The sequence below is a fragment of the Anopheles moucheti genome, chromosome 3 (assembly GCF_943734755.1).
Source record: "Anopheles moucheti chromosome 3, idAnoMoucSN_F20_07, whole genome shotgun sequence".
Lineage (NCBI taxonomy): Eukaryota > Metazoa > Arthropoda > Insecta > Diptera > Culicidae > Anopheles > Anopheles moucheti.
The window spans coordinates 72,170,497-72,197,189 of record NC_069141.1 but is presented as its reverse complement, the minus strand read 5'-3'; the positions used below and the strand labels follow the sequence as shown (position 1 = coordinate 72,197,189).

The 26,693-nt window shown below is 49.3% G+C and overlaps 1 protein-coding gene across 1 annotated transcript; it reads left to right on the top strand.

Moving 5' to 3' along the window:
- Positions 1-1,732: 1,732 nt before the first annotated feature.
- On the top strand, positions 1,733-25,019 carry LOC128305515 (uncharacterized). The gene is made up of 12 exons (XM_053042996.1): positions 1,733-2,124; positions 5,743-5,912; positions 6,395-8,055; positions 8,173-8,736; positions 9,528-10,157; positions 10,278-10,404; positions 10,861-18,969; positions 21,459-21,931; positions 22,019-22,273; positions 22,360-22,667; positions 22,736-22,944; positions 23,108-25,019. Exons 1-12 carry the CDS (start codon positions 1,733-1,735, stop codon positions 23,254-23,256), a joined length of 13,047 nt encoding a protein of 4,348 aa, XP_052898956.1. The 3' UTR covers positions 23,257-25,019.
- Positions 25,020-26,693: the final 1,674 nt, after the last annotated feature.

The following is a 26,693-nucleotide window of genomic DNA, read 5'->3' as shown; positions in this document are numbered from 1 at the left end:
AATAATGTGAAATAGCTTTAAAAACGAGGAAAACATTATAGAAATGGTTGGTTCAGCAGTGAATCGTTCTTCATACTCGTTTCTCGAAACATCTGATAATGATTTTTTAACATTAAAATCCTTGGTTCTTTAAGTAAATATGAAATAAATTGTTAAAATTATAGAAGGGGTTTCTCGCTCTTGCGTACGAGTTGCACTTGTTTTGTCCGATACTGTACAGGCGAGTCCTCACTAGTCAACCTGTGGGTAGGCTTGGGTACCAACAGCAAGGTGCAATCAAACAAGCAACAAGTTAAAGCCCCGAGGGAAGACACTGTTGCTGTCACACAGCCCGGGCAGCAGGAGTCCGGAAAGAAATGCCGCAGTACCCCATTTCTCAATGTTTTAGAAAACAAAAAACCCACCCTCTGCTGTGACGGGCGGATAGTACGGGCTGGATCTTCGTAGGCTGTTGTTGTGGGCGAGTGTTTGAAACATTTCAAAGCCTGCCTTTTGACGTTTCATGTTGAAATGATTGATTCGCTTTTAAGTAGATTTTCGTAGTAACCGCAACCCGTACATCGACCGTCCTTTTTCACGTGCCGAGAAGAATTAAAACCGATTGCATAAGAGCTCTAACGCTAACCATTAACCGGATGGCGTTCGCTGTTGCGAGGTGGTCGTTAACAGCGCTCGTCAATTAATGTTACAACACTTACGAGAATCAAGTCGTTGGGAGGTTCTTTCGGTGGCCGGTGGCCATACCACCGCACGTCCGCCTTACCGTAGGTCGTAACATTTATTGAATCCTGGCCGCTCCAGTTTTCTCTCCTCTCTACGTCTGCCTTCAGTTCAGTATATTTCTCTTGTAGCACTCATGTTGCGAACAGGACACTAGAAACATCCCGGACGAACTGGACGAAACATGGGACGGGGGCCATATTTTGGAGGGCTTTTATTAGTTTGGCGTGCTGCAAACTAACGAGATGAAAGATATCACCCAAAATAATCAATATCACCCGGGTGCGTGTGTGTGTGTGAGCGCCTTTTTTGTATTACTGCGTACGGACGGCGCGGTTTTAGTGTCCGCAAACAGGGTTACCACCGGGTTACATCTGGTGGACCGTACAGCGTTGCGGTGAGATGGGATTGCCGTTGGGACGAATGTGAAAATGTGTTACATAAAAGCATGTAGCATGTAAAAAGGAAACAGACCGCGCGCACTACCCGCCCGGTCGCAAACATTGGCGTGCGCCCAACATCTTGAGCGCGACGGTTCGGCATCTCTGCTAATGAAAGAAGGAAATTGACCGCTTCCTACTCCGTAACGGAGCTCGTAAGAATGCGGTGGAAGGAGAACGGATTCTCGGCTGTTCAGATGATATACGCTACAGCTATCATTGACGTATTTTCCCCGTACTTTATTGTCCGTCAGGCAACACGTATCGATGTAACCGGGGGTTGCGTTTTGCCCTTTTGCAACTTGCGTACAATTTAATTATGCGTTAGTGACCGGCCCAGACACCTGCACAAACACGCTGTTTGAAGCGTATGGTTAGAAACGCAACAGAGAAAGAAACAAATGAACAAACATTTACACAAATATGTATGGCAAACCTCCGTCCAAACCCCCAAACTGCTCACTTTCACCCCAACAGCTCTCGGTGGACAGTACATCACCTCATCTGATCATTCGCTTTTTCCACAGCCGACAAACACACCGCGGAAGACACGTCAAGGGTGCGGCGGCACGATGGCTAGCGGACGGGCAAGATTGCCTCCAACACCCGGGTCGGTTGCTTCTTCCGTGTCGACGGCTTCCTGTGCACGTCCCACACTAACCGAGCTGCACACCAACAACAACCTGTATCACTCCACCGCCGTCGTACAGGGAGATGGAGCCGCACCGGCCGTGGTGGAGTACCAGCAGCAGCATCCGATGCATCATCCTTCCCATCCATCCCAGCAGCCGCATCTGGGCGGGGTGGCCGGTGGTGCGTCCCACCATCACCATCCGCTACACCACCAGGAAGGTGGCATGGCCGCGACGGGCGCTACTACCTCACAAATGCACCCGGACGGTGCGCTGCTAGGACATGGCGTGACGCAATCACTGCGCAAACCGTTCGATGCCCCCCGGCACATGTAAGTTTCCCGTAGAACTTGGTTGTATTTTTATCAACAGGCTGCGTCTGCTTCCTACCATGTTTGGGAGCTTTACGATTGGACGAACGCGATTGTCGGGAGTTGTTTTTACGAAGGTTCCTACTGTAACTCTTCACGTGAGCGATTGCGCTATTAGTGTCTCACTGTGAAGTAAAATTTGTTTTTATTTTATTTCAATTGTAAGATGCTGGCATATTTTGCGAATTCTGTGTGTATTTTGGAGGTGCTCCAACGCATATCGAAAGCTCAACGTCTCAAAGTTCCAATATTTGATAAGATCTTCATATTAATATACTGAGATATAGCAGCAGTTACAGCTTTGAATTGTTTCGCATGTTTTTACCTGAAATTAAATATCCTAAACTTCACTAAACCTCTCAACTGACTATACTATACGCTCTTATAGTATATTAAAAATCAGGAGCTTCTTAATATAGTTTTTAGTACACTAACTTACAACCAGATTTATTATAAAAATTTACCTAAAATCACGAAAATGTTCGTGTTTTCTGAGTTCTCTAGAATTCTTTGAGCTTTTGAGTTCTGAAAATCGTGATCGTGAGTTCAAGTAGTTTTCAAGTTTTCCCTGGATATCAGTTGATAAAAATGGGCCCAACTATCATATTCAACATTAAAATGTGTTAAGAACAAAAAGATCATTCAAACGCACACACACACAAACACAAATGGGAACTAAAAATATCACAAAAAAAACACAACTTCCGTTTGGTGCTGTTTCAAGTCTCAAACGTTCATTTAGATGCGAACAGGTTCCCCATCACTGTGGGTAGAAATGATTACATTACACAATAATAACCAGATTGGTCCAGAACGGAACAGACTTGGCAAGCATGGAAGCTGAAGGGTTAAGCTAGGTGCTGACAATGGAGAGCGGGACGGAAGCTGCATTGAGTATGATTGATAGAGTTAGAGCACGGCTAAAAAAGGCATCATACATCAAGCAGAAAGACCTCATGGTTTAAAAGCGGTACAGAATATCCGCCCGCAGCAGCAGCAGTTGGAATACCGTCGTACGTACGACTCTTCTCACAATCCGGGCGAGCCGAAAGCCCTGCTGGTAAAACGGCGCTCCCAGTTAAAACACAACACACCATCCGGAATCTTAAAGATTGCTGGATGGGAGTTGAAGGGTTTCGATCGCTCTCCACGGAGCCCCCGTGTCGTATTATGGGACAGAGCTTACAAAAGATGCAATACTACACACGAGTAGGTAGGAAGGGGATGAAACACAACCAGATGGGGTGAAAAATCTGTTGCACCGCTTCCTAGAAGTTGCCCCCCTCCACACGCACACAAACAAGCACGAGCCATTGTATGAAGGAGGGAGATAAATGCGAAGAGTAAAAAAATACGTAGCACAAGTAGCGACCGACACACAAAGTACAATTAGCAACAGGCGCCTGTCAGATGAAGCAACACATGTCCATCGTGGTGTGCTGTGGTAGGCACTGTTGCTTTTGTTTCCCCACAAACACACACCTGTACGCGCGTCAAAACAAATGAAAACGCTCATCATCGTACGATAAATGCCCGCCCGATCCTGTTTCCCGGGATACATTTCCCTTTCTTCGGGGGTTGTGCTTTTCCGAAAAATTCCCCTCTTCTCGCTCTTTCGCGCTCTCTCTCTCTCGCTCTCGTCCCGTCGAACTCGCAGTCGTGAGACTGCGCTGCTCCATTCGCACCTGTCGTTCGCCGTGTGCGTGAGCAAAGGAGAGCAATAACGTCGGGTGAAGCTTTCTCTGCTCACGAAAGCTCCGGTGAGGCACGCTGTCAACACAACATTTCGGGACATCTGGGTTCGCTCTACTCGGCCGCAGTATAACAGCGTATACCACCCACACCCTCACGCAGCACATCGGAACCGCGTACACAGCAACCGTAGCTGGTGTGCGTGTGTGCAGGTGTTTGCGAGTGGTGCGTGCAAAGTGAGCTGTGGCTGGTGGTATAGATGTAAAGAACGCAAGCAACAGTTGAGCAAGAAAGACACGGTTTTTGTTGAATGGTCCCGGAGATCTTTGCAGCAGGGTCTTCCCCATTGAATCGAGTGACCATTGGTTGCCGTGGTTATTTTTTACTTTCGCTCCGCACCGGAGCAAGCGGAAGACAATCATTTTTGGTGGTAACAAGCTGAACGCGGAAGATTCTCAACGGTGCTGGGTTATTTAGTGTGGTCGCTGCTGGTGCAGGGATAAAGCAGGGGCTTTGAGTGTGTGGAATAAAGCGCGCAGGTGAGTTTGACCCGATGTGTGTTTAAAAATAGCTGAGCCTTCAGTGCACGGTCCAGCATCTCCTTGGAAGCGACCGGCCAGGGTAAAATTCTACCTAAAACCAAGGGGACAAAAACAATCATTTCTTACCGGAGCCACAGACATGTGTCGAATGATTAATTACGTTCTTTGCTTACGCATCGTCCCAGAAAAGGGGTAAAAGCCTCGGTCGCGTCGTGTATGTGTGTTCGTCTACGTCCTCCATTTCCCTTTCTTTCCACGATGCACACTTCCGATCGAAGCAAACAAATCCATCGAAAAGTGCACGCTGTACGGTGTTTCCGTTTGGCGACGAGTTATCGAAAGGGGCGTCAAACACACACAGATACACTTCCGCTGCAGTTTCACAACTCTGCCCCTTTTGTCATTGCCGTTGCCATGCCGATGCAGGATACCAATCAAATCGAACACAAGTGTCACTTGGTCGACCCGTTTTGTTTGGTGCGATGCGCACCGGATTAACCGTCAGCGTGTGTATCGGACCCACACGCACACAGGCGCGCGCTGTTACAAACATCCCTCAAGTGGGGGTTGGGGATGCCCATGCGTGTTCGCGTTGAGAGGGTGTATATCAAAGTTGTGCTGTTTTTTTTTTTGGCGAGTCGCGCAAGGGGTGGTGCGCGCACCACGCAGGGCGAATGGTCAGCTCATTTTTATGCATATGAGCCCGCATCAGCAGTAGCCGAACGGCAACGTCCCCAGACGACGACCAGTTCTTCGTGAACGTGTGTGGTGATTTTCTTTCAACCGTGCCAAGGTACTAATTGCACACATTCTTTCCTGCTGATTAGTATGATTTTGTTTCATTCGATTCGTTACGTCGATAAAACGGTTTGTTTCGAGCAATAGGCAGTCTCCAATGTCTCCAAAGTGGTACGCGAAAGTCCAAAAGGAACATTTCCGCAGCAAAGGAACACGCGCATTGTGGTAATGCGGTACCGCGCTCGGGTATATCCGCACTGGGAGTATTAATTTACGTGACTTATCATTCTTCAAATAGGTTAGGGCACTTTAATATCCACACCAGCCGTGCGCGCTGTACGTCAGGATGGCGGGTAAATGTGTGTATCTTCGAAGTAGGCATTGCGGTACACGCGGGTATTGTGTGGTTTTGTTTGTTTGTTTTTTCTCGCTACCCACCCATTTCACACCCTAAAATGGTTCTTCGCATTTCAGCTCATCAGGGGTTGGGCTGCAGGGAGGGTGTTTGGGAGTTGCTTTTCCGGGGTTGGCCATCTTTGGACGATGAAATAGTTCCATCTTAACCGTTGTTCTTATGCTGTTGCTTACTTCTCTTTTAACTTTGCAGACCCGAACGACCGAGCCAGCTGGCCGACGAAAGCGATTGGATGAGCGATTATGCGGATAGCAATCTGAAGCGTCGTAGCTCGATCTCGAAAGACTACCTACCGGCCGGAGCCGCGACGACGACGACGGACTGGCTGAAGAAGAGCATTCGTCGCTCGTGGACAATATCCAGTAAGTGAAGTCGCCCGGCGAAATCATCTATTCATCATCGCCGTCGTCATCATCATCATCATCATCACGGTCCAGCAGAGAAGGACCATTCGGGCACGATCAGCTAAAACTGCAATCTTTCATCTTAAAAACTTCATCGTAGCAAAAGGGGGGAAAGGATGCCGACCGGAAGAACAATCCGTTTCTTATTTGTAGCACCAGCGTAGCGTAGTTCTGTAGCCGTAGATTGTTTGTTTATACCTTCTTTTTTCATAGCCCTCATCTCATCATCTGCTTTCGCATTTAATGCGCCCAAAGAGAGAGAGAATGTATAGTGTAGTACCATTGAAACTTAGCTCATCTTCGGTAGTGACATACTGTTTTTTTGCTAAAAGGACTGAGCAACAATGCGAAAAAATGGAAAATTCGTAGCGCAGTCCTTGCAGGTATCGGACTGCGATTGTTGTACACACCCGCATTAATCATGGTTCGTTTGTTTGTAGATGCAGAAGATGATAACGGCTCCACGCGGGACCCAGACGTACAACCATACCCCAATCCGCACCTTCCCCGCAAGCAGTCGCAAAGCAGCTACCCGTCGCTGGTGAAACATCCCTACTTTAATCCCCTCTCGATGGCGGACGAAGACGAGTACGGGGAGGAGGAGGAGGAACGACATGGGGGTCTGGAGGTGGCCGGCGGTAATCACCGTCCGTCGGCTTTGCGACGTGCCATGCCACCGAGACAATCGACCCTGCCGAACCCGGAGGGTATATACTATGGCAGCAATAACAATCTGATGCCGCCGGTATCGGTATCACCTAAGCAGCAGCTTAGTCCAAGCCCGCAGTACAACACCAGCCCGTATCACACCGACAATGAGGCGGACAATGAGACCGGTTCGGATCATCGTTCACCCTTAGCGGCACGGTACAAAATACGCAGACAATCAACGCTACCCTGCAAACCGAACGAGATGCTAATTGACGGTGGTACGGGTGCTGGACCGGCGCTCGGAAGCGGTCCAAAAATTATGATGTCCTCATCGCCGAACAGCAGGACGAACCTGTACTCCAAATCGCCCGAACGCGATGGCATCGATACGGCGTCCAGCAAACATCAGCAGCAGCAGCAGCAGCGTTTTCCACCCTTTGTACGTCAGTCCACCTTTCCTTCGAACACGAACGACCCGTTCCTATTACAGATCCAATCCCATTCTTCACCTTCTTCTTCGTCCCTGTCAACGCAGCCTTTGCAGTCCCAGCAGCAGCAGCAGCAGCAGCAACAATCGGTTCTACCGACCGTAGGGCAGCAGCGACAACTGCCCACCTCACCGAATCGGTTAGTGTTTAACAAATCTCCCGACAGCGGTACCGAGTCGGGACCGGGGGCGAGTGAAAGCAGCGGCACTAGCCCGCACCAGGTCGGCAGTCGGGCGGGTGCACGCAATTACACAATGACCCGGCAGGCGACACTACCCAATCCTGAGCAGCACATGAAACTGCTTCCCACATCCCCTCCCAAAAAGCAACTGTCACCGCACAGCATCAAACGATCTCCCGACTTTGCACGCCAAAACACGCTTCCAGCCTCGCAGCAGCAGCCGCCGCCGCCGCCACAGCAGCAGGCGCAGCAGCCGGTTGCGGGGCCACAATCGGCACCCGTGATCATGTCCATGCCGTTGGCCGCCTCGTCCTGTTCCTCGCTCGTCGGTTCAGACGGCACGGGGACGGCACCGGCGGTCGCGATGAACTCACTGTCGGTGCACCAGCACGGACCCAAATTTATGCCCATCTCGCCGCGTCAGAAGGCATCCTTTCTTTTTCCCCAACCTGCCGCACCTACACCACGTCCCTTTCACTCACAGCAGCACTTCCCGACGCACTTGAACACCTCGCCCTCGGCATCGGCCGTCAGTAGCGGTGTGCCCGGTGCGGGTACGATACCCGGTATAGGTGTTAGCCATTCGTCATCGACCACCCTCTCGACGGCGGTCACGTCGAAGATGATCAAGGTACGGAGCCACAGCAACGAGGAGTACACCATGACACCGACCACCCGGGCCGGTCTGGGGATGGGCACGGTAAACGAAGGGCGCCGTATGCTACCAGAGATACCGACCGGTGGTGGCACCGGACCGGGTGGTAGCCGTTCCCCGAGACTGGTACGTCAAGAGCACGTCAGAGACGAGCTGCTAATCGGCGGCGTTAATAGCGTTGCTGGTCAGGGCCCGTGTACAGACAAACGAACCACCACCTCATCATCCTCATCTCCCAAACAGAAAACGTTTGCCGAAGCAAAACAAACGATGGCAGAGGACATGATGGGCTACGAGCTGTACGGCAGCGGTGGACAACACTCGACTGCGATCGGTTACGACGAGTTTTACGACGAGGATCAAGAGTTTTCGCTGGACCCAACTGAGACCGGTATACGATATCAGGATGGTGATCAGGATTCGCGAGGAAATGAACAGTTCAACGTACATCAGATACAGCCGCAGCAACAGCAACAACAAAGGCTACCATGCGTACCGAACGATTCCAGTCCGGATTCGGGTGGTGGAACACAACAGGGTGTTGGATATGGACTCGCAAACCGGAAGGATCGGTTGCGATCGCGTCGAAAATCACGCGATATATACGATCAGCAGGACGAGATGAGCGGCACCGGCATTGTCGATATGTCCGAGGGTGTCAGTGTCGTTGGCACTGTTGTAGCTACCACTGAACCAGTGAAGAGAAAACCGGAAACGATGCGCTCGATCTCGGAAGAAGCTCCCGCTGCAAAACCCCCGAAACCGGTCACCAGACGTTCACTGTCCCATCCAGAAAAGGATACGCAGGTTAGTAAAACTGTGTACCAGGCAGGGTTTGTTGTAGGACGAGTGAGCAAGTGTAGACTCTTTCCGGATGCTTATCAAGTTTTACTGGAATGTTTCGATCCCACTTTGTGGACCTTATTCAAAATGAAATTAAGTATGTCCAGAGTAGAATTGGGTTAAAAGAACTAAACCTGTACAGTTTGATGAGTTCTTTAAAGTGAACGAACGAACTCTATTCGTCAAAGTTACTGCAGTTCACGAATAGTCCTCAGGTTAAACTTTATATATAGACATGTCGGTAGAATTATGCTTTAAATGTAAATTATGTATTAAACGAGCAGTTAAGCTGGTAGAATGTCGCATGTTGAATGACTTGAACGCAGGTTGAACTTCCCGCAACGCAGGTTGAACGAAATGTAAAGTAGGTCGGCCTGGAACGGCAGGTTGAGTGAGTTATATGAACAAAATAAGGAAAGCGAGGTACATTTCTATTAGAGACAAAAGAACGAAAGATCTGTACCGTTCGTTCAGTTCTTCAGAAAGCTTTGCAAGTATGTAAGAGTTGTGAAATCTTTGCACAGAATCTATTCCTCACAATCTATCTTGCAAAAGTTCGTGAAAAGTGGTAATATTCCAACCCTAACTTCTACTTAAACTTGAAAATAATTTTAGAAACAGTCCATACTCAACCCATGAACACGAACTCAGTTCATTTCGACGCAACGTATCATTTTGTGATAACAAAATGATTGTCTTATCATTAATTAAATATTTATATGTTGCTAATATGTCTCGTTCTTTCTGTTTTCCAGGTGTATAGCTCGAAAAAGTTAGATACGACCAAAATACCTTCACCCAAACCGTTAACGGAGCTGCAAGATCGTCAGCATAAACCATCGACTGCGATCGGATCGTCACCATCGCCGCGCAGTAGAAAGAATATAAAATCATTCGACTGTGGCACAGTTAGTACGAAATCATCTAACCTGCAACCGGGCGGTTACGCGCAGTACCACACACCATCAGACGGTGGTGGAAGCGGAGGACCATCTTCGGTCTCACCGGGGATCGCGACCGAATCGAGCATCAGTAGCAATACGCGTACCAGCGGGTACGGTGGATCAGCTACAACGCTCGCTGGCAACATCCCCGGCGCATCCACCAGTACCGGTGGTGGAGCGATTGGAGGCTTTCAATCATTCGGCCAACGGAAGATATCGGCTTTTCAACAAATTCTCCAGCGCCAACGGTTGCAGAAACGTGACTCGAAGAGCCTTGACATTGTGGCCTCCAAGCTGATGGAGGAAAAGTATGGAAACCATGGACAAGATGTGGACGTATCGAAATCTTTGGACGACGGTATCTTCTCGGAAAGTGCCGGTCACCAATCGGACGATAATAGCAGCGATGAACATATCAATCTCACGTATAAACCATCATCGGTAAGCAAGTCATGTTTGCGTAATTGTTGTTTTAGCCGAGCGTATGAAGTAATGCACGTTGTCTTATTATCTTATTATCACCCCACCCCCATTATCCCCCATGTTCATCGTGCTACACAGAAGGATAACAAAACCACACTGGGCGAGGCGGAAATACAGAATGCTGTTGAGGCGGCGGCCGTGATCTTTAAGAAGGTGGTGCTGCAGCGCCGCGAGGAGAACAAATGCAAATCTTCAAATGCCAATCGTAAGTGTTGCAATGAGAGACATTACTTTACGCGTGTGGAATGCTTTGGCATCGATTCTGGGCGATATGCGTGGTGTTTGGTGTATTAACAAGCCGCTTGCAAGTGTGGTAATGTAGTGGGAAGTTGTTCCGTAGGTGGTTTATTTTTAAGAGAAGCAACTAAAGCATCGTAGGTGTACGCGACGCGTTTGCAAACCTGCCACTAACCTTTGTTTGTACCTTGAGACACTAACATATGTTTGGGTAGCTTTGTGCTTTGGCTCCGGTCCCGTACGTTGTCTAGTTTGGGAGGTTTTGGTGCACAATATTGCTAGGTTCTAGCGCCCCCGAGTTTATTTCTTTGGTTCTTACGCAAAATTTCTCTTTTGTTCAAATCATCAACGTTCCAAATCGTTCGTGTGGTGGACCCAATGGTTTGGTTCTTTCTGCATCCGCGATCGTGGGTGATTTCTGTAGATGAGTGTCATAGCAGTGCGGATGGATTGACGGACGAATCGGCCACCCTTGGAGGATATTCGTCGTCGGAAACGGAAGCAGCGGCAGGGCGGATGCAATCGTTCGGTCAGGGTCAAGTCCGCTCCAGAGTAATGCCATCGGATTACGAAGAGTACCGGCTGGTGTTTTTCAGTTCCGACTCGTCGAGCAAGGAGGAAGAATATGACAGCAGCTCTACCTCATCGTCGAGCGCGGTGCGGCACGCGAAGCGCCACCGTTACAGCACAACCGCCGCTTCGCTCGATGAGTGCGATTGGGATTACTTTGAGCCGGACATGATGCCGGGTGCGGATGAAACGAAGAGTGCCTTTTTCTACGAAATGCTTGCCATGGCAACGGCAACCGCGAAATGTGTTGGATCCGCTCACAGCCAGTGCAAAAACACAACCAGTGCGTCCAAGGTGAACAGTGCTAGTGCTGGCCGCAAGCTGGACAATCGTGCAGAACCATCGTTCTGTCACTGTGAGTGTTGCAACCGTCGACAGATGCAGTACGTACCGATACCGGTCCCGGTGCCCGTTCCCGTGCCAATAGCGGCCTTCCAAAGCTGGCTGTACGAACAGCAGCAGCAGCTGTTGCTCATGCACGGTACAGCCGATACGGCAGAAGGCACCGGTACGAACGCATCATCGGACTACGCACTGCGGTCGGATTTGGTGCAGCAACTGTGGAAAAAGTTTGCGGACAGTAGTGAAACAGGTGTACGGTGTGGTGCAACAGAAACGGAAACGACGGCGCCCGGTGGTAACAGGAAGGTTCCGAACCATCCGAAATGTGCGTGCCGGTTTGGTGGTAGTTCCTCACGCCGCGATTTGGGAGAAACCTGTGCAACATCCGAAAGCCACGACAGTAGCGATAACGAGCGCAACGCCACGAAAGTGCGCACGTGCAAACAGCTGAACGTACGGCAACGGAGTGGCGTGGATTCGGACCGTGCATTCGGTACCGTGCGCGGCAGTGGTGGTTCCAGTGGTTCTGAAGCGACAACCACTGCACCGAACGGCAGAGTGCATCATGTGCAAAAAGCTGCACCATCGGCTACAACGCCACCGCCGTACGGTGTAATGCGTCGCGCTAGTGTTGGTGATGGTGGTGTAAGTGATAGCCGCCGTTGTTCGTTGACTTCATCCGATCGTGACGAGGTCGGTTCGTCGTCTGCGGTCGCGCTAGCCACTGCACTACAACTGGCACAGCGCGGCACTGGTGTTGTACCACCACTACGCACAGGTGAGTTCCCGCTGGCCGTTCCGGTTACGACGAGCGCAGCCAACGATAGCGTTACAACGGCAGCAACGTTGGCGAAGCCCATTCAAGCGCAAGATATCGTCACTGGCGAGCAGACGAAGACGGCAAATGGTCGTGCACGCGAGATTACGCCGGACAGTAATGTACGTGCGAGTGTTGCGGCAACATCGCCATTGTTGGTTGCCACCGACCAGGCAGGGTTAGATACGGCGACGATGGACGGCCAGCGGTTGTTGTGCAGTGGCACCACCAACGACGACGGTACTGGTACAGCAGGATCGTCGCAAAATAACACCGATATCGATTTACGGGCATCAACGCAACAACCACAACAGCAACGACGCGAAGCTTCACCGAGCAGCGATATGGATGGTGATGTTAGCAGTGATAATAAGGGCTCCGATACCGATAACAAACCCGTGAACGACCACGGCATTACGTATCCGGCTAGTGGAACTGTGGTGAAAGCAATGGAGCCAAACCAGCAGCCTCCCGGGGGTGGGCAGCTGGCAGCATCTGGTTCCCAACAGGGTCCAGGTGGCAGTGGTGAATTGGGGAACAGTTCTAAAATTAGGCCGGACAGTGTAGACGAACAGGATGGCTACCTGCAGTACGAGCTGCTGTACCACCTGGCACAGACGGGTGGCCGATCGTCCCCGTCATCGTCGAGTGCATCGTCGAGTGATGCGGAAAATGCTGCCCCAGTCGATCAACAGCAACAGCAGCAGGGCCGAAAACCCAAGGTTGGAAAGTACTCGTTTCATTTGACCGGGAGCAGCGGTGGCAATAGCTCCTACAGTTCGTCCCACTCGTCCGCATCGTCGCTGCAGGAAAAGTGCAGTTCTGACTCGGATAGCGGTGGCGAGGTGGCAGACTATTTCGATCGTGATCGAGAACAGGACGATGATGATGATGATGATGATGGTTGTTGCTTCGATGGGGAGGATGACGATGACGATGAGGAGGGGGATGAAAGGTATCCCCACGGTGCGAGAAGCAACCGTAAGCGATTCAATGCTGTGATGGTGATCAATCCCGGATCTGGTAGCGATGGCGAAGGGCCAAGCGACAGTGACAGTAGCGACAATCAATCGATAAGAACCGAGGGAGAGCATAGCTGCTACGGTGAGGTAGCAGGTTTTCCCCCCATCGGTGGATACGGGGCCGAAGACGGTGGGGATGGTGCTGACGGTGGTGGTGGTGGTGGTGTGGTGCTAAAGCGAGTGAAAAACATATCCGATTGCGAGGAGACAGAAGGTGGCAGCGTACGGCGGCCCAGCCCGTTGGACGATAAATTGGTTCGGAATTGTGCGGAGGTGTCAATCGAACAGCAGATTCGAGTAGGCAGCAGTCGACCACCGTTGGATGTGCGGGTGCAGACGGATGTAACGGCGACGGTGGTAGATCACCAGCGCAATGTGCAATGCACGGCATCGACGGGGGGAAGCCGCAAAAGCAGCAGCCCACTGCCAAACGGCGAGCAAGCTTGTTGCGCGAATGTTGGTGAATCGAACGCATACCAGCAGCGGCCGCAGCTAGAAGAGAAAGGTACCGTTTCTTGCCTTGCACCCGAAGCGAGTGGCTGTGCGCTCGATGCAGACTGCCAGCAGCAGGCGCACCGTCTGCAGCGGTACGGCAGCAGCATAAAAGTGGAGGAGAAACCACAACACGACGACGGCGAACACCACCACCAGCAAGCCGTACTACTGCTGCCGTACGCAGGTAATAGCATTAACAGCCGCGATACAGGTGTGTATCGAGTGCGTACACCAACACCAGCAGAGGGCGCGAATGCGGCCACTTGCGTCAGTAACGCGACGGACGCATGTGTTAGTGGCGCCACGGCTACGCATACGGAATCGGTCGCTTTGGGCGACATAAGATCGCCCCATACGGTGGAGGCAGTGCCCAGCAGCAGTTCGGCAGCCACTATAGGTGGTAGCAGCAAGTACAAGAGCCTTGTTATGATCACGGATGACACTTCCGATACGAGGGACAGCAACAGCGAAAGCAAAAGCAACAGTGAACAACCAAACGAATCGTGCATTCTTCCTCCCAGTGAAGGTGGTGTTGTGTCGAACGAAGTTCAGGTAAACGTTGCAAGTTCCTCCCCCACAACAACCACGACTACGGGGTCGAAAACGGTACCCAGCGGTGTAGCCGATATTGTTTGCGTTTCGTCCGATCACGATCACGCTGAGATCACGGTCAGCAATATCCAGCGTTCTGCTGTGGCAAGTGATGATCATTATGCTGCAGCAGAAACACTTTGCTCATTACAAAGTCTGCCAGAATGTCTGCCAGGGCAGAGTCAATCGGGTAGTGCCAGTGGTGTAGGGCCGCACCATCACGAACACACGAGCAGCGCAACACCACCGACGGTTGTTGAGTTGGTGCGTAGTGATGCTGCTGCTGCTGCTGACGGTGATCGAAAGAGTTCAACGGAGGTGTACGAAAAAAACCCGCCATCGGACGGGGTTGGTGGAACGCTGACGGAACACGCTTGTAATTCGCAGTCGCCCTTGGTGCAGTGTGCAGCAGCACCCGTCATGGATGAGGAACGTTACCGTGGTGAGAACGTGCGAGTGAACAGTGGTGATCGTAGCGGTGATTGTGATGCTTTTGGCCAGCGAATGTCGATCGCTGCCCAGCTGGTTGGTGTGTCCGATGGTGGCAGTGCGGATGGGGTCGGTGAAACTCAGCCACAGCAGTGCGATCATGTTCCCAAAGGGGCCGGTGGCAATTCGGTGCAACGCGCGCGACTCGATTCAGCGGACGAGACGAATCAGGTGTACGGTAGCGAAATGGAACGTTACGTTGATGGTGCTGCTGATGGGGATGGTGACGGAGGTGTTAATGGTGATGGTGGTGGTATGCAAACCCGAAACGGTAACGTGACGGCAAATGAAAATGTTACGGTGTCGACCGGATCGAGCACACTGTCGGCGGTAATTTGTTTGGAGGATGGTCTGGCAGATGACGATTCGTGGGTGGAGGAAATCAGCCAGGACGAGGAAGAGTTCGCAACGACCACGGCGACCGATTCGGATTTGGATGATTCCAGCGAAGAAATGTCATTTTCCAACGATCGCGAGGAAGAACTTCGCGGTTACAATCGGACGGCGATCGACTTTACGCTCCACACGATCGTGGAGGAAAGCTGTGAGGATAGTGAAATAGAATCGCGCGGCTCGGATGTACTGGGACGCAGGCGGGGTCGCCGTGGCGGCCGGGGTGATCATGGGTCTGAAGGTGGTCACGATGGAGAAGATGAGCCACGGGACGGTGCCCATCGCCTGTCAGCGTCCGAGTTAGAGAAATATTTCTTCTACGGTCTCAGCGGAGAGGTCGGAACAAGCAGCAAAGTCGGTGGAGCGTTAGGTGAATCGGAAGGTTATGGCGGATCCGGATATGGAGGCGGCATGCATGACGGGGAGAGCGAACTGTCGGAAGAAAGCAGCTCGCTCTGTAGCGATGGGCATGATTCGCTCGGCAGTGGTACCGCTTCGGGCAGTGCTTCGGCGGCACGTTTGTCCGGTGCCTCCATGGAGAGCCACGATCGTGACCACGAGGACAATGGGACGGATTCGGTGGCGGATTTGGCTTCGTCGCGATTGGAAAAATATTTCCTCACGGGCTTCCTTGGATACAACAGTACCGATCGGGGGAGCGCTGCAGGTGGAAATGGCGGCGGTGGTGGTGGGAACGGATCGGACGGAAGTGGTGGTAGTGTGGGAAGCGACAGTGAGGGTCACGCGAGTCCGGAACAGCGTCGGAAGCGGCTTGTTCGGGCACGCGGAGCAACAAGATCCCACAGTTCGCTGGATAATTTGCTGTTGGCCGGAAAGGATGCGGAACATAATCACGAGTCGATCGGATCGAACGTTAGCCAGTCGGCAGGCTCATCGTACGATACGGCCGGTATGATCGGTGGAGGTTCTGGTTCAGGAGGTGGCCCCGTAGGAGGGGGCAGTGCCGATGTGGATCATTCCTCCGAAACGGACACCTGCGACGAATCGTCCGCGTTGCATTCGCACCAAGATCGATCAGAATCATCACCGTACGATACGATGGGAAAGCGAAAGAAGAAGTTTATGACCAAAAAAATGGATGTAGCACTAGCCCGTGCCGAGCAGCAACAACACCACGGCGTGATGGGTGACACTGGTCCCGGCGGGGTTTGCTCCGAGTCGGAAGACAGCCGAAATACGTCGTTGCATTCAACTCCACTCGTTGGGGCTAGTGGACGAGAGGCGGGTGTTTTGCATAGTGTGATCAGTCCTTCTCTCCATCCCGTAGGGATTGAGAATTCGCGTAAGCAAACCAGTCGAGATAGTGGATTTATTGGCAGTAATGATGATCTGCTAAAGGAGGATCAAACGGTGGCCTCCTCGTCGAAAGCAATTCCTTCCTCAACGGTGGAACCAATACTGGAAGAAAATAAGAACGATATGAAGGAGGGCGGTGACGCAGGGTTCTCGACAGAGGTACATCAGATCCCTTCCTACAACGCATCCCGTCTGCCTATTTCTCCCGGTTCCTCTAGCAGCATGCCAAAAAGCAGCACCCAAGGCACGAGCATGGTGAACTTGGTGCGAAAGGATAGTTTCAACAACTGGAGCTCGGACGAGGAAACAAACCTGATGATGTCCAAGATGCGACAGTTCTTCAAATCGCTTGTGGCCGCCTCGGCCAACACGAGAAAGTTACCGAACTCGAGCAGTTCGACGCCGGGCGTCAGTGGGTCGAACACACCGCAGCAGGGTGGCAGTACGCCGGTTGCACGCCCGAGAGGGATGCGAACGAAACCGCCCCAGCTGGTGTACTTCGAGAATGAGCTGACGCGTCTGATGAAAACGGTACCGGGCATCAGGGACGAGCAGGTGCGTGAAATTGTCGAGTACCTGAGCAGCGAGGACACGTGGTCGGACTCGTACGATTCTTCCGATTACACCAGCTCCGATCTGGAGGGCACTGCGGCGGCCGTTGCGGATGGCAATCCGTTTGGGCTGCAGGAAGAAATTTCGGCCAGCTGTAGACAGATCATCAACAAGTTCGATAGCAGCGTTAGGAAGGATGAGGAAGGTGATATCGGTGACGGCGGTTTGGTGGCTTTAGCCCTGTCAGAGAAGGAAGAATCACCGCTGGTGGCGCATCATCGCCATCATCATCCGCAGCAGCAACAGCAGTCACCTTATCATCAAACGCCCCTGAGCAAAGAGACGGCGTTCGTGTACCAACGGTTGGTAGCGTCTCTGTCGAAGGTCGTTTCGAACGAGTCACCAAGTAAGGAAACCAAGAAGGATCCACCGGTAGATGCGCAATCAAATGGTTCGGGAGTTGCCGTAACATCGAGTGCGAATAGTTCGTCGTCGCCACCACTGATAGCAAAGGTAATGCACCATATCGGTAGCCGCTTGGTGGCACTGATGCACGAGGTAAGCAGTGGGGAATCGCACGCAAGCGTATCTCCCAAGCAGCACCGTATAGGTGTCCACCGAAAATCGGGACAGTCGATGACCAGTAACGTTGGCGGTGGTGTTGGTATCGGTGCAGGCATCGGTAATACGTCGGTGGGCATTGGCAGTATGGCAGGACATCATCACCACCATCATCACCATCACCATCATCAGGTTATTTCCGCAACAACAACGGAGGACGACGAGGATAGCAGTACGTCGGAAAGCAATGATCGGCAGCTTCCACACCACTACCACCATCATAGAACGAGGATAGGAGTTGGTGGACCAACAGCACCCGGCACAACACCTGCAGGCGGACAACAGGAGGAAGAAGACGAGATAGGAACGATCGAGGGAGGGGCGTCTGTATCATCGTCTTCCTACGCTATGCTACTGCCTCGAAGTAAAAGTCATGATCTTTTGCTAAGCGATCAGCGCTCGCAAGGAAACTATCAATATCATTCCGGGACTGGCAGCGATATGGTGGGTGAGGAACGTGGAGAAGCCAGTGACTACGAGCGGTTTTCCTGGCGCGGAAGCTTCGAATCGGCTCTGCTTGCGAATGGAGACTCACGCACCAAGCTCTCCATGTTGGACAATTCTTCATCTTCCAAATCGATTTTGGTGGCAAAGCGTAGATCGGCTGGTGATCTTCTGTTTAACAATCAGAATTTAAGCCAGGAACAGCTGGATCGTGTGCGCAGCTGTGGCAGCATCGGCGGTGATAGGGAAGAGTTCGAATCGTCCAAGCTGTGGGAAGGGAAACAGCAGCAACCGCACCAGTATCAGCCGAATCAACCGTACCATGCGTTGCAGCAACCGCACCAACAGTTGCTACAACACCACCAACATTATGCGCCCAGCTCCACCGCAGGCAGTCGTCGCCGGTTATCCAGCGTTGCGGCTGACGAGGAGGATACCGATTCGGACGAAGGTGTAATGAAGGGCGGCGGCAATCGTTTGGTCTTAGCTTCGCGATCTACGCTTCCGCGTAGCTTGCAGAACACGATGACCAGCGGTACGACTAACTCACTGCCCCGGTTACCGACATCCAACCTGCAGACCATCATGCAATCGGTAGCATCATCGTCCTCCGCCTCATCCTCCTCGGGGACGTCCGGTTCGTTAGCGGTCAGTTCTTCGACGAAACCTTCGGCAGCAGCAGCAGTGGCAAGTGGGGGCATGGGCCAGAAATCGCAAAGTGTGTACCATTTCTTGCAGAATAATGTGAAAAGTGCGCGCTATCGTGCGCCGGGCTTCAATCGCCCACCCTCAGCACCCAAGCGGGCCATGTCGGCACCCGGCCTACAGCCACCGTATCCGCGACGCGAGCGGCGTAGTCGCTTGCAACAGTTGTCGAATGGTAAGTTAAGGGAGATACTTTTTGGGACAGGTGGCGGTAAAGAGTGATAGCAAACGTACGAATACTTTTTTTTTGCGGTTAGTGCTTAGATATGGTGCGCGTGCGAGTGCTTACCGTCCACGTGATACTGGCCAAAGAACGGCTTCAACAGTGCAAAAACATTTGATAATTTGTGTGTCACATAGTGTTGTTTTATTTTCTCTGGTGCTATGTTTCTTTCAGTAATATCTCACAAGCTCTCTTATATTATTAAACGTGAGCTTTCGACGAGCTAGTGCAGCATGATAACAGAGCAAGAATAATGTTTAAACAATGTTGTATGTATCGCAATTAATTGTGGTAAACCTTGTGGTAACTACCTTAAAGGAAGTTAGTTTTTTTTTATTTATAGTTTGTTATTTAATAATAGTGTTGTGCTTAATGATTCTTTTTTATGAATCTTTAGCGAAAAGCCATTCAAATAAGGAGTTGACTTTCAACAAAATCTTAAATTCTCAAAGATTCATCAGATTCACGATCACCTCAAAGAATCTTTGAATCTTTAAAATAGAGATTCAGATTCATTAATTTAGTTCAAAGCTTTATTCAGATGCATAAATTTGAATCAGATTGACTCATCACTACTGGTTACTCCGTTCTGCATCAGGAATCCGGATCGATCCTCCCTGTCCGAAGTAGGTGTACCTTGTGTGAAATATCTTCAGACATAAATAAGTGCCTCTACACAGCGGTCCTCAGTGCAATTCTCATCGAATCATGTTGAAGACCTAATAATCCATGTAATATTTCATCTAAAAATGTACCCAGAATTACGACGTGCGTGACTTGATATGACTTTTGAATTCTAAACTTTCCAAAAATATCAATTATGTGCTGAAGTTTGCTTATCAATGCAATTTTTGTATCATTTTCGGTCGATTAGCGCACTGGGTGTAACTCGTTAGGCAGTGTATTGGGTTATTAGGTCTTGGCCAATTAAGAGCAATTGACCCTTTGTGTCAATTACATTTGTGCTGTTGGGTGATATTCTTCGGAGCATCGTTCCCGGGTAGCAGTGTATAGGTGTGACATGCACTTGGGCACCGTTCTAACGTTTGCGGTAATTCTTATTGAATGTTCATCGTCGTTGATATACTTTCTTCATGTGTACGTCAATCAGTGACTGACTGACTGACTCTGGCAGTTGCTGGTGGAATGAAAAAGTTTGGTCCAAGCATCCAAGAAGGGGAGGGGAAGAATGTAAACGAATCTTGAGCAAGTCACGGTAGTAGAATCGTCAATTGGTAAGTGTAAGTCATCGACGACGTTCGCTTATTTGTTGGGAAGTCACCTGAGCGCCACACAGCGAATTCTGCTCAATCGTTCGGCGATGAACAATCGCGCATGGGATGAGATGTGAAAGTGATGTGCTTTGTTGAGGAGAACGCTTGTTACGGAAGCATGATCAGTGCCAATTTTCCCAACGGATCCTGGCAGGAACGATAATGGGCAAATCGAAATGGTGGAAAAAGAAAAAAAGAAACACTGTGAATAGTTATACACATTTTAAAACACAGGAGAAAGATGCCGTCAGTGCATCAAACGTCTCTAGCGCGAGCGTATCCAAGAGTGGCCTAGTGCAACAGAAACCCCCAGGGGAAATCACACCGGTGCATAGCAGTAACGTGCGAAGGGCAACTAAACGCACCAAAAAGAAGTGGAAGCTTCGCTTAAGTTGCTGTTGTGGCGGGAGGAAAGGTTCGAAAGCAAACGATTTCAATTCTACACCGACCGATCGAAGATGTGGCTGCAGTGTCCTGTCACGTTGGAGTGGTTTAGTATGCTGCTGTTCGTGGTTGCGCTGTTGTCGGTGTTGTAGCCGCTATCCGGCAGCTGCATGGAGTCGAAGGGCGAACGATGTCGATGAAGATGTCGATGCAGCGTTTGAAGCTTACAAGCTCCAACTTGGTACGGTTCTGGATAGTGCGAACGGTTCGAACAATGTCTCGGAGTATGATGCTTTATCACCGTCGCAGAAAAGTACCATACGGAAGTTGAACAAGAACGCTAGCTGGGGCTGGAACGATAGTTTTCGCTCGGTGTCGGATCGGTTTCTGGAATCCCTCGAGCTGGATGATGTTAGTAGTGGTGATAGTAGTCTACGGAAAAAGTTTGCTGTCTGCTGTCGGAAGCGCTTGACTTCGCCATTCCGCGACAGTAAAGCAATATTGGGAGAAATAGAATTAGGTTAGCTCTGCGCCTGCACAGTGTCATTTATGCGTTCTAGCTGTCTGGTGAATATTGGGCCGATAGATTAAAATTCGATAGGTTCACCGCCACCAGTAGAACTGTGGTTGGGTGTTGTGTTCGATTTCGATTGTTGCATGTGAAAATTACAAACGAACGCAATACAAACGAAAAAAAATTGAAGCTTAAAGCGAAGAATGTGAAATTTCATTCCATTCTATTATTCAGCCTTACTAATATCTCGGAATGTTTTTTTCTTTCAGAGGAGAGCAACAGTCCGGAATTGACTGGATCAACAAGCGCACTCGGTGGAGAAGATGATCCCCATGGAAGCAGCTCACGGGCGGCCCCGAGCGACACGTACGATCGGCAAACGGATGGCGCGCCTTCCAACGGTATGCAGCATAAGGGCGGCAGTATGGTTTCGTCGCCCGTCGGTTCGGCCGGCACAACCAGTGACAATTGGCCATCGCAGTCCGATGAAGATATCGATCGTTTGGTGGCACTGCATCAAAACCGTGCCAGCCTAAGCTCTCTAGGTGTGCGTTCGGACTCGATGGCGAGTGTTTACTCGGGCGCCGGCGAAGGTCGCTACGGTACTGTTACGGTTCGCGGACAGATCGAATTCGGTATGCAGTACAATTATAAGCAGGGCGCACTAGAGATACACGTGAAGCAGTGCAAAGATTTGGCGGCAGTCGATACGAAACGAAATCGGAGCGATCCGTACGTAAAGGTAATGGGTTTTACATGACGACGATTACAGTACGTTGCACGGTAGGGAACGCACGCAGCTCACCTGGCAAATGTTTCATCCTTACAGGTATATCTTTTACCGGACAAATCGAAGAGTGGCAAGCGAAAGACGAAGGTAAAGAAGCACACACTGAATCCGGTATTCGATGAGGTGCTTCGGTTTCACATGAGCTTAAACAACCTGCAAACACGCACGATCTGGATAACCGTTTGGCATTCCGATATGTTTGGAAGGAATGATTTTCTCGGCGAAGTCATGATGGGTCTGCAGGATAAGGTGTTTGACAATCCCCAACCTCAGTGGTACCAGCTTCAGGAGCGGGTAAGCGTTAGACATTGTAGCGTATTGTTGATGATAAATCACCTTTCCTTTGTTTGTTTTTGCCCCTTTACCATGCTGACGTCCAGAGCGAACCATTTGAAGATTTATCAGCGTATAAAGGCGATATTATTGTTGGTCTAAAGTATGTTTCGGCTGATGCAGATAGTGGTGGTATCATTGGTGGTGGCAGCGGTGTTATTGGCGGTAGCGGTGGATCATCGGGCAGTGGTTTCGGAACGCTTAACCTGAGGAAGTTCAGTACTCGCTCGCTGACATCCACCACATCGTCCACCTTTTCCGGACACAGTAAGGGCGCGTTGCACGTATTGGTAAAGGAAGCGAAACACTTGCAACCGATTAAGTCAAACGGTACCTGTGACGCTTTCTGCAAAAGGTATGCAATGGCATGGACGGCAAGCAGTAGATAATGCGTGTAACTAATACGACTTCTTATCTCATCAGTTATTTACTACCGGATAAGAATCGAAGCTCAAAACAAAAAACGCCTGTTATAAAACGAACCAACTCTCCGGTGTGGAATTACACGTTCGTGTACGAAGACGTCTCACTGGCAGAGTTGTCCGAACGAGCACTGGAGCTAACAATATGGGATCACGATCGACTGGCTAGTAACGAATTTTTGGGTGGTGTTCGTTTTTCGCTCGGAAACGGTAAGTTAGCGAAGCTGTGCGCGGAAGGTAAATTATTTCGTCCTTTTACTGTATGTTTTACTGTAACGAATGTATTGTTTTTCTTTTTTTTTCATTTAAATTTATGTGATATTTAATCCATCTATACGACGTGCCCAATCTTAATGCGGTTTCAATTATCCAGGCAAACACAATGGCAGGGCGGTCGAGTGGATGGATTCTACCGGCAAAGAGCTTTCGCTGTGGCAGAATATGATCAATAGACCCAACTTTTGGGTCGAAGGGGCCCTGGTTTTGCGGCCGTCCCTGGAAAATGCTAAATTTTCCACATAATTTTCAGAACCCCCCGTAGAAAGCCGAGGAATCTTATAGTAGAGCAGATTCCTTACCACACCTCCATAACACTTGTTCCCATTCCTCTCTTCATCCAACTAGTGCTAATTATTGTAACTTACAACACAAAACCCTAATAGGCAAAAAAGTAGACAATGAGCAAACCTAATAATAAGAAGGGGACGAACACTTTGTAAACGAGAGGCAAGTTGCTCATTAACAAACACTCAAACACACACACACACACACAAAACTAATTAAAACAAAAAGAAGGTGTAAGCGAATGAAATGTGGAAATAGAATTGTGATGTTGCTTTGCAATCAACCTATACAATATAAAAGGAAATATTGTGGTTTATAAGAAAAGTTTAATAGTTTAAGCGATTGTGTGAAGGATCTTTTTTCTGGCCCTATTGTGAGTTTGCTAACAAAACGGGAAACGGATCAACCACGGTGGAAAAGGATTAGTAGAAAAATCCATTAGTAGAACATGTTTGCAAAACAACCCCAACGTTGAAGCGGAATGAGTGAGAAACGATGAAGAGAAATAAAATCATTAGCGAAGTGCAAAAGGAACAGGGAAAATGTAGCGGAAGTAGTAGTAGTATCGTACATGATCTATCACCTCACGTTGTTAATGGAATGAATTTTTCTGTGTTCATCTTTACCATGTTCAATCATATCGAGGCGTGTGGTGGGCACACAGCGGGAGGTACGAGCAGTGTGTGCAAGCAGGGATACAAGTAAACGTGTTCGTTTTCCTATTCACCCCAAAACTAGCTACTTATCAACGTTACGCTCCAGATTAGACTTGCCAGACTGTGGAGCCCTCAAGCTCAACCAATGTTGCGTCTCGATACGATAAGTTCGTCCATCGTGTTATCAGCACTTGCAGTGAATAGTGAATGCACACCGTTAGCGAGCGGAAATTAGAGCAGGGAGAAGGAAAAGTTTGCCTTTTTGAAGGAAAATTAGCAAATTATCGGGCGATTGAATTGAACAGGCGCTGGGTAAGGATGGGTTAGTTTAATCACCAAGAAGCGGCACCATGTTTAGTAGTGAAAAGGGCAGGTAGATCGGGCATCGGGCGATCGGTAGAAACAGTGTTTCGCAGAGAGAAGTTTTTGGACATCGACAATTGATCTTGGACACATATCATATGCTCTCCACATCGTACATCGTATGCGTGATAAATTCCTTCCCTTCTACATACTTTGCCAAGCAATAGCAGTGGACGGCTTCGTTTATCGGGCGCGTATATGCGAGCAACAACCTTTTTCTTGTTATAGCCTTTTTCATACCATATTAACGCTGATTGTTATACAACTTGATTCCTCTTGAGTCTGAATCTGATGTGTATGTATATGCAAATATATGGTAGGTGTGTGTGTGTGTGAATTGTGAGGGCGCGCGCGTGCCGTAGTGTATAGTGCCACAAACCCACAGGGGCACAGACGTATAAATGCATGCACACAAACAAATTTAGCGACATATTTACAATTCTTACAACAAAGAAGAAAAAAAAACAAAAAACCAATCAAACGACTGACCATGTTTATATGATAATTATAATAATGATACGATTTATCACCATATTCGTTTATTCGTAATATGGCCGATATGAAAGTAAGAGTTGTACGAGCCTGAAACAAAATGTGTAGTCTTGTGAGTCGAACTTGATCAATTTATTGAACTGCTCTAAGAAAAGAAACAAACTAAAGAAACACGGTACGATCGAACGAACGAAGCGGCGAATGGCAAGCGGCTATTCGGTAGGATGTGGGAGAATGCTGGCATGCTGCTGGTAGCCGATGAGGGAGGGCGCTTGTGTAGAGGGTGAATTTGCATCGTGAAGCGATGGATACGATACAGCAGAACTAAAGTCACTTAGCCGAAGATGGATCATCTCGAAACAAACAGGTAGCCACGAGCGTTACGAGCGGTTTTGACTGGTGATTTGTGTGTGCATACGCATGCGTACGTATTATACACACGTATTTTGTAAAACGAACAATTGTAAACATAATTCTATTGATAAAAGATAATGATTATATTGTACACACCGACACACACACACACAACCACACATGGAAGCATGAAGGTAGGAGGAAGCATAACATGAATCACGCAAAAAATCTTATGAACTTCGCGATTAGAACGTACTACTCCCATATACATAAAAACAAAACTCTCACCAGACAGTTTGGTTGAGAATCCATTGATCTGCACACATACACACACACATACACAAACTCTCTGTGCACTTCCGCAATGTGCGCAATTGTGTGTAGGTAACTAGTAAGTTAATCTAGCCCGTAAAGACTATTAGCAGAATTCAACCGAAACGGTTTATATCGATTCTACATTTCACAATCATTCGGTTTTTGGTAGTGTTTGTTGTAGCGCAGTTGTGCAGGCCATACAATTGTTGTACACACCCTTGTTATAATGCCGTAACACAGGAGGCAATAGGATGAACGTAGAATGTAGCACACACACAGATCAGGGTTAGTTTCTTCGTGCCGGTTCCCAGGACGGTTCGATCGAACGATCGAGTGGTATACGAAACGGTATTTCGGTTGTACGTTCCGTTCCGGGTTCTTGCTATTGAAACAACTTGCCGTTGCAGTTGAAGTGCAATCAATTTAAACAAAAAAAAACAAGCAAATATTTATTAGTTTTGTTAAACAATCAACATTAATGTTGGTTGCTGCGTACCAACAAAAGTTGTCGTGCATTATGACTGAGCAAAAATGCATAACCTTTTGCAGATAGATGCTGTAGTAGAAACCTCCTCATCCTGTTCCTGCACTTTCATTTTCCTTTAGAAACGCATATCTTTCTTACAGTGCTTTGAATATTTTACAAAAAAAGAACATGTGTAGCGAAAGCTGAAAAAAAGCAAACGTAGTATTATACAAAACCATCCAATAATTATGAATACGTAACAAATAACATTTATAGCGTAAAGGGATATGAATTCAAGCGAAATGCGCAAGCTTATATACTCGCAATACTTACTATTGATTCCGTTCCGTTGTTCCGTTAGTTCTCGTAGATCGTAAAGCGATAGTGTCGTTAGATGTCCCCTCTGTGTGCCGAAAGCGCTGTATTTAGCTAGCTTGTGTGACAACAGCTTCTCTTGGTTTTTGCTAAATCCACTTGAAGCTTGAACATTGCTTGCGCTGCCAATAGCATCTTTGCTTATTATGCTCGGAAGGGAAGTATAAGTGCGAAATGTTAGTAATTTATTGTTGCGTACGCGCAAGCACACCGCTTACATCATCTAATCATCGCACACATCTAGATCAATCCGTGATCAATCACACCGCCTCCCGCTCCCGGTGTTGTAGGGCATTGATAAGCGCGGCATGTAATGCGATCGCGGGGGACCGTGAAGGACGTGGAAAAGGAGGCAAACGTTAATGGATAGTGCA

Bases quoted from the DNA above. Each gene is read 5' to 3' on its own strand.
- LOC128305515 (XM_053042996.1), top strand. From the start codon at position 1,733: ATGGCTAGCGGACGGGCAAGATTGCCTCCAACACCCGGGTCGGTTGCT. The intron at 8,737-9,527 runs GTTAGTAAAACT...TCTGTTTTCCAG, and splicing joins ATCCAGAAAAGGATACGCAG to GTGTATAGCTCGAAAAAGTT. The intron at 10,158-10,277 runs GTAAGCAAGTCA...CGTGCTACACAG, and splicing joins TCACGTATAAACCATCATCG to AAGGATAACAAAACCACACT.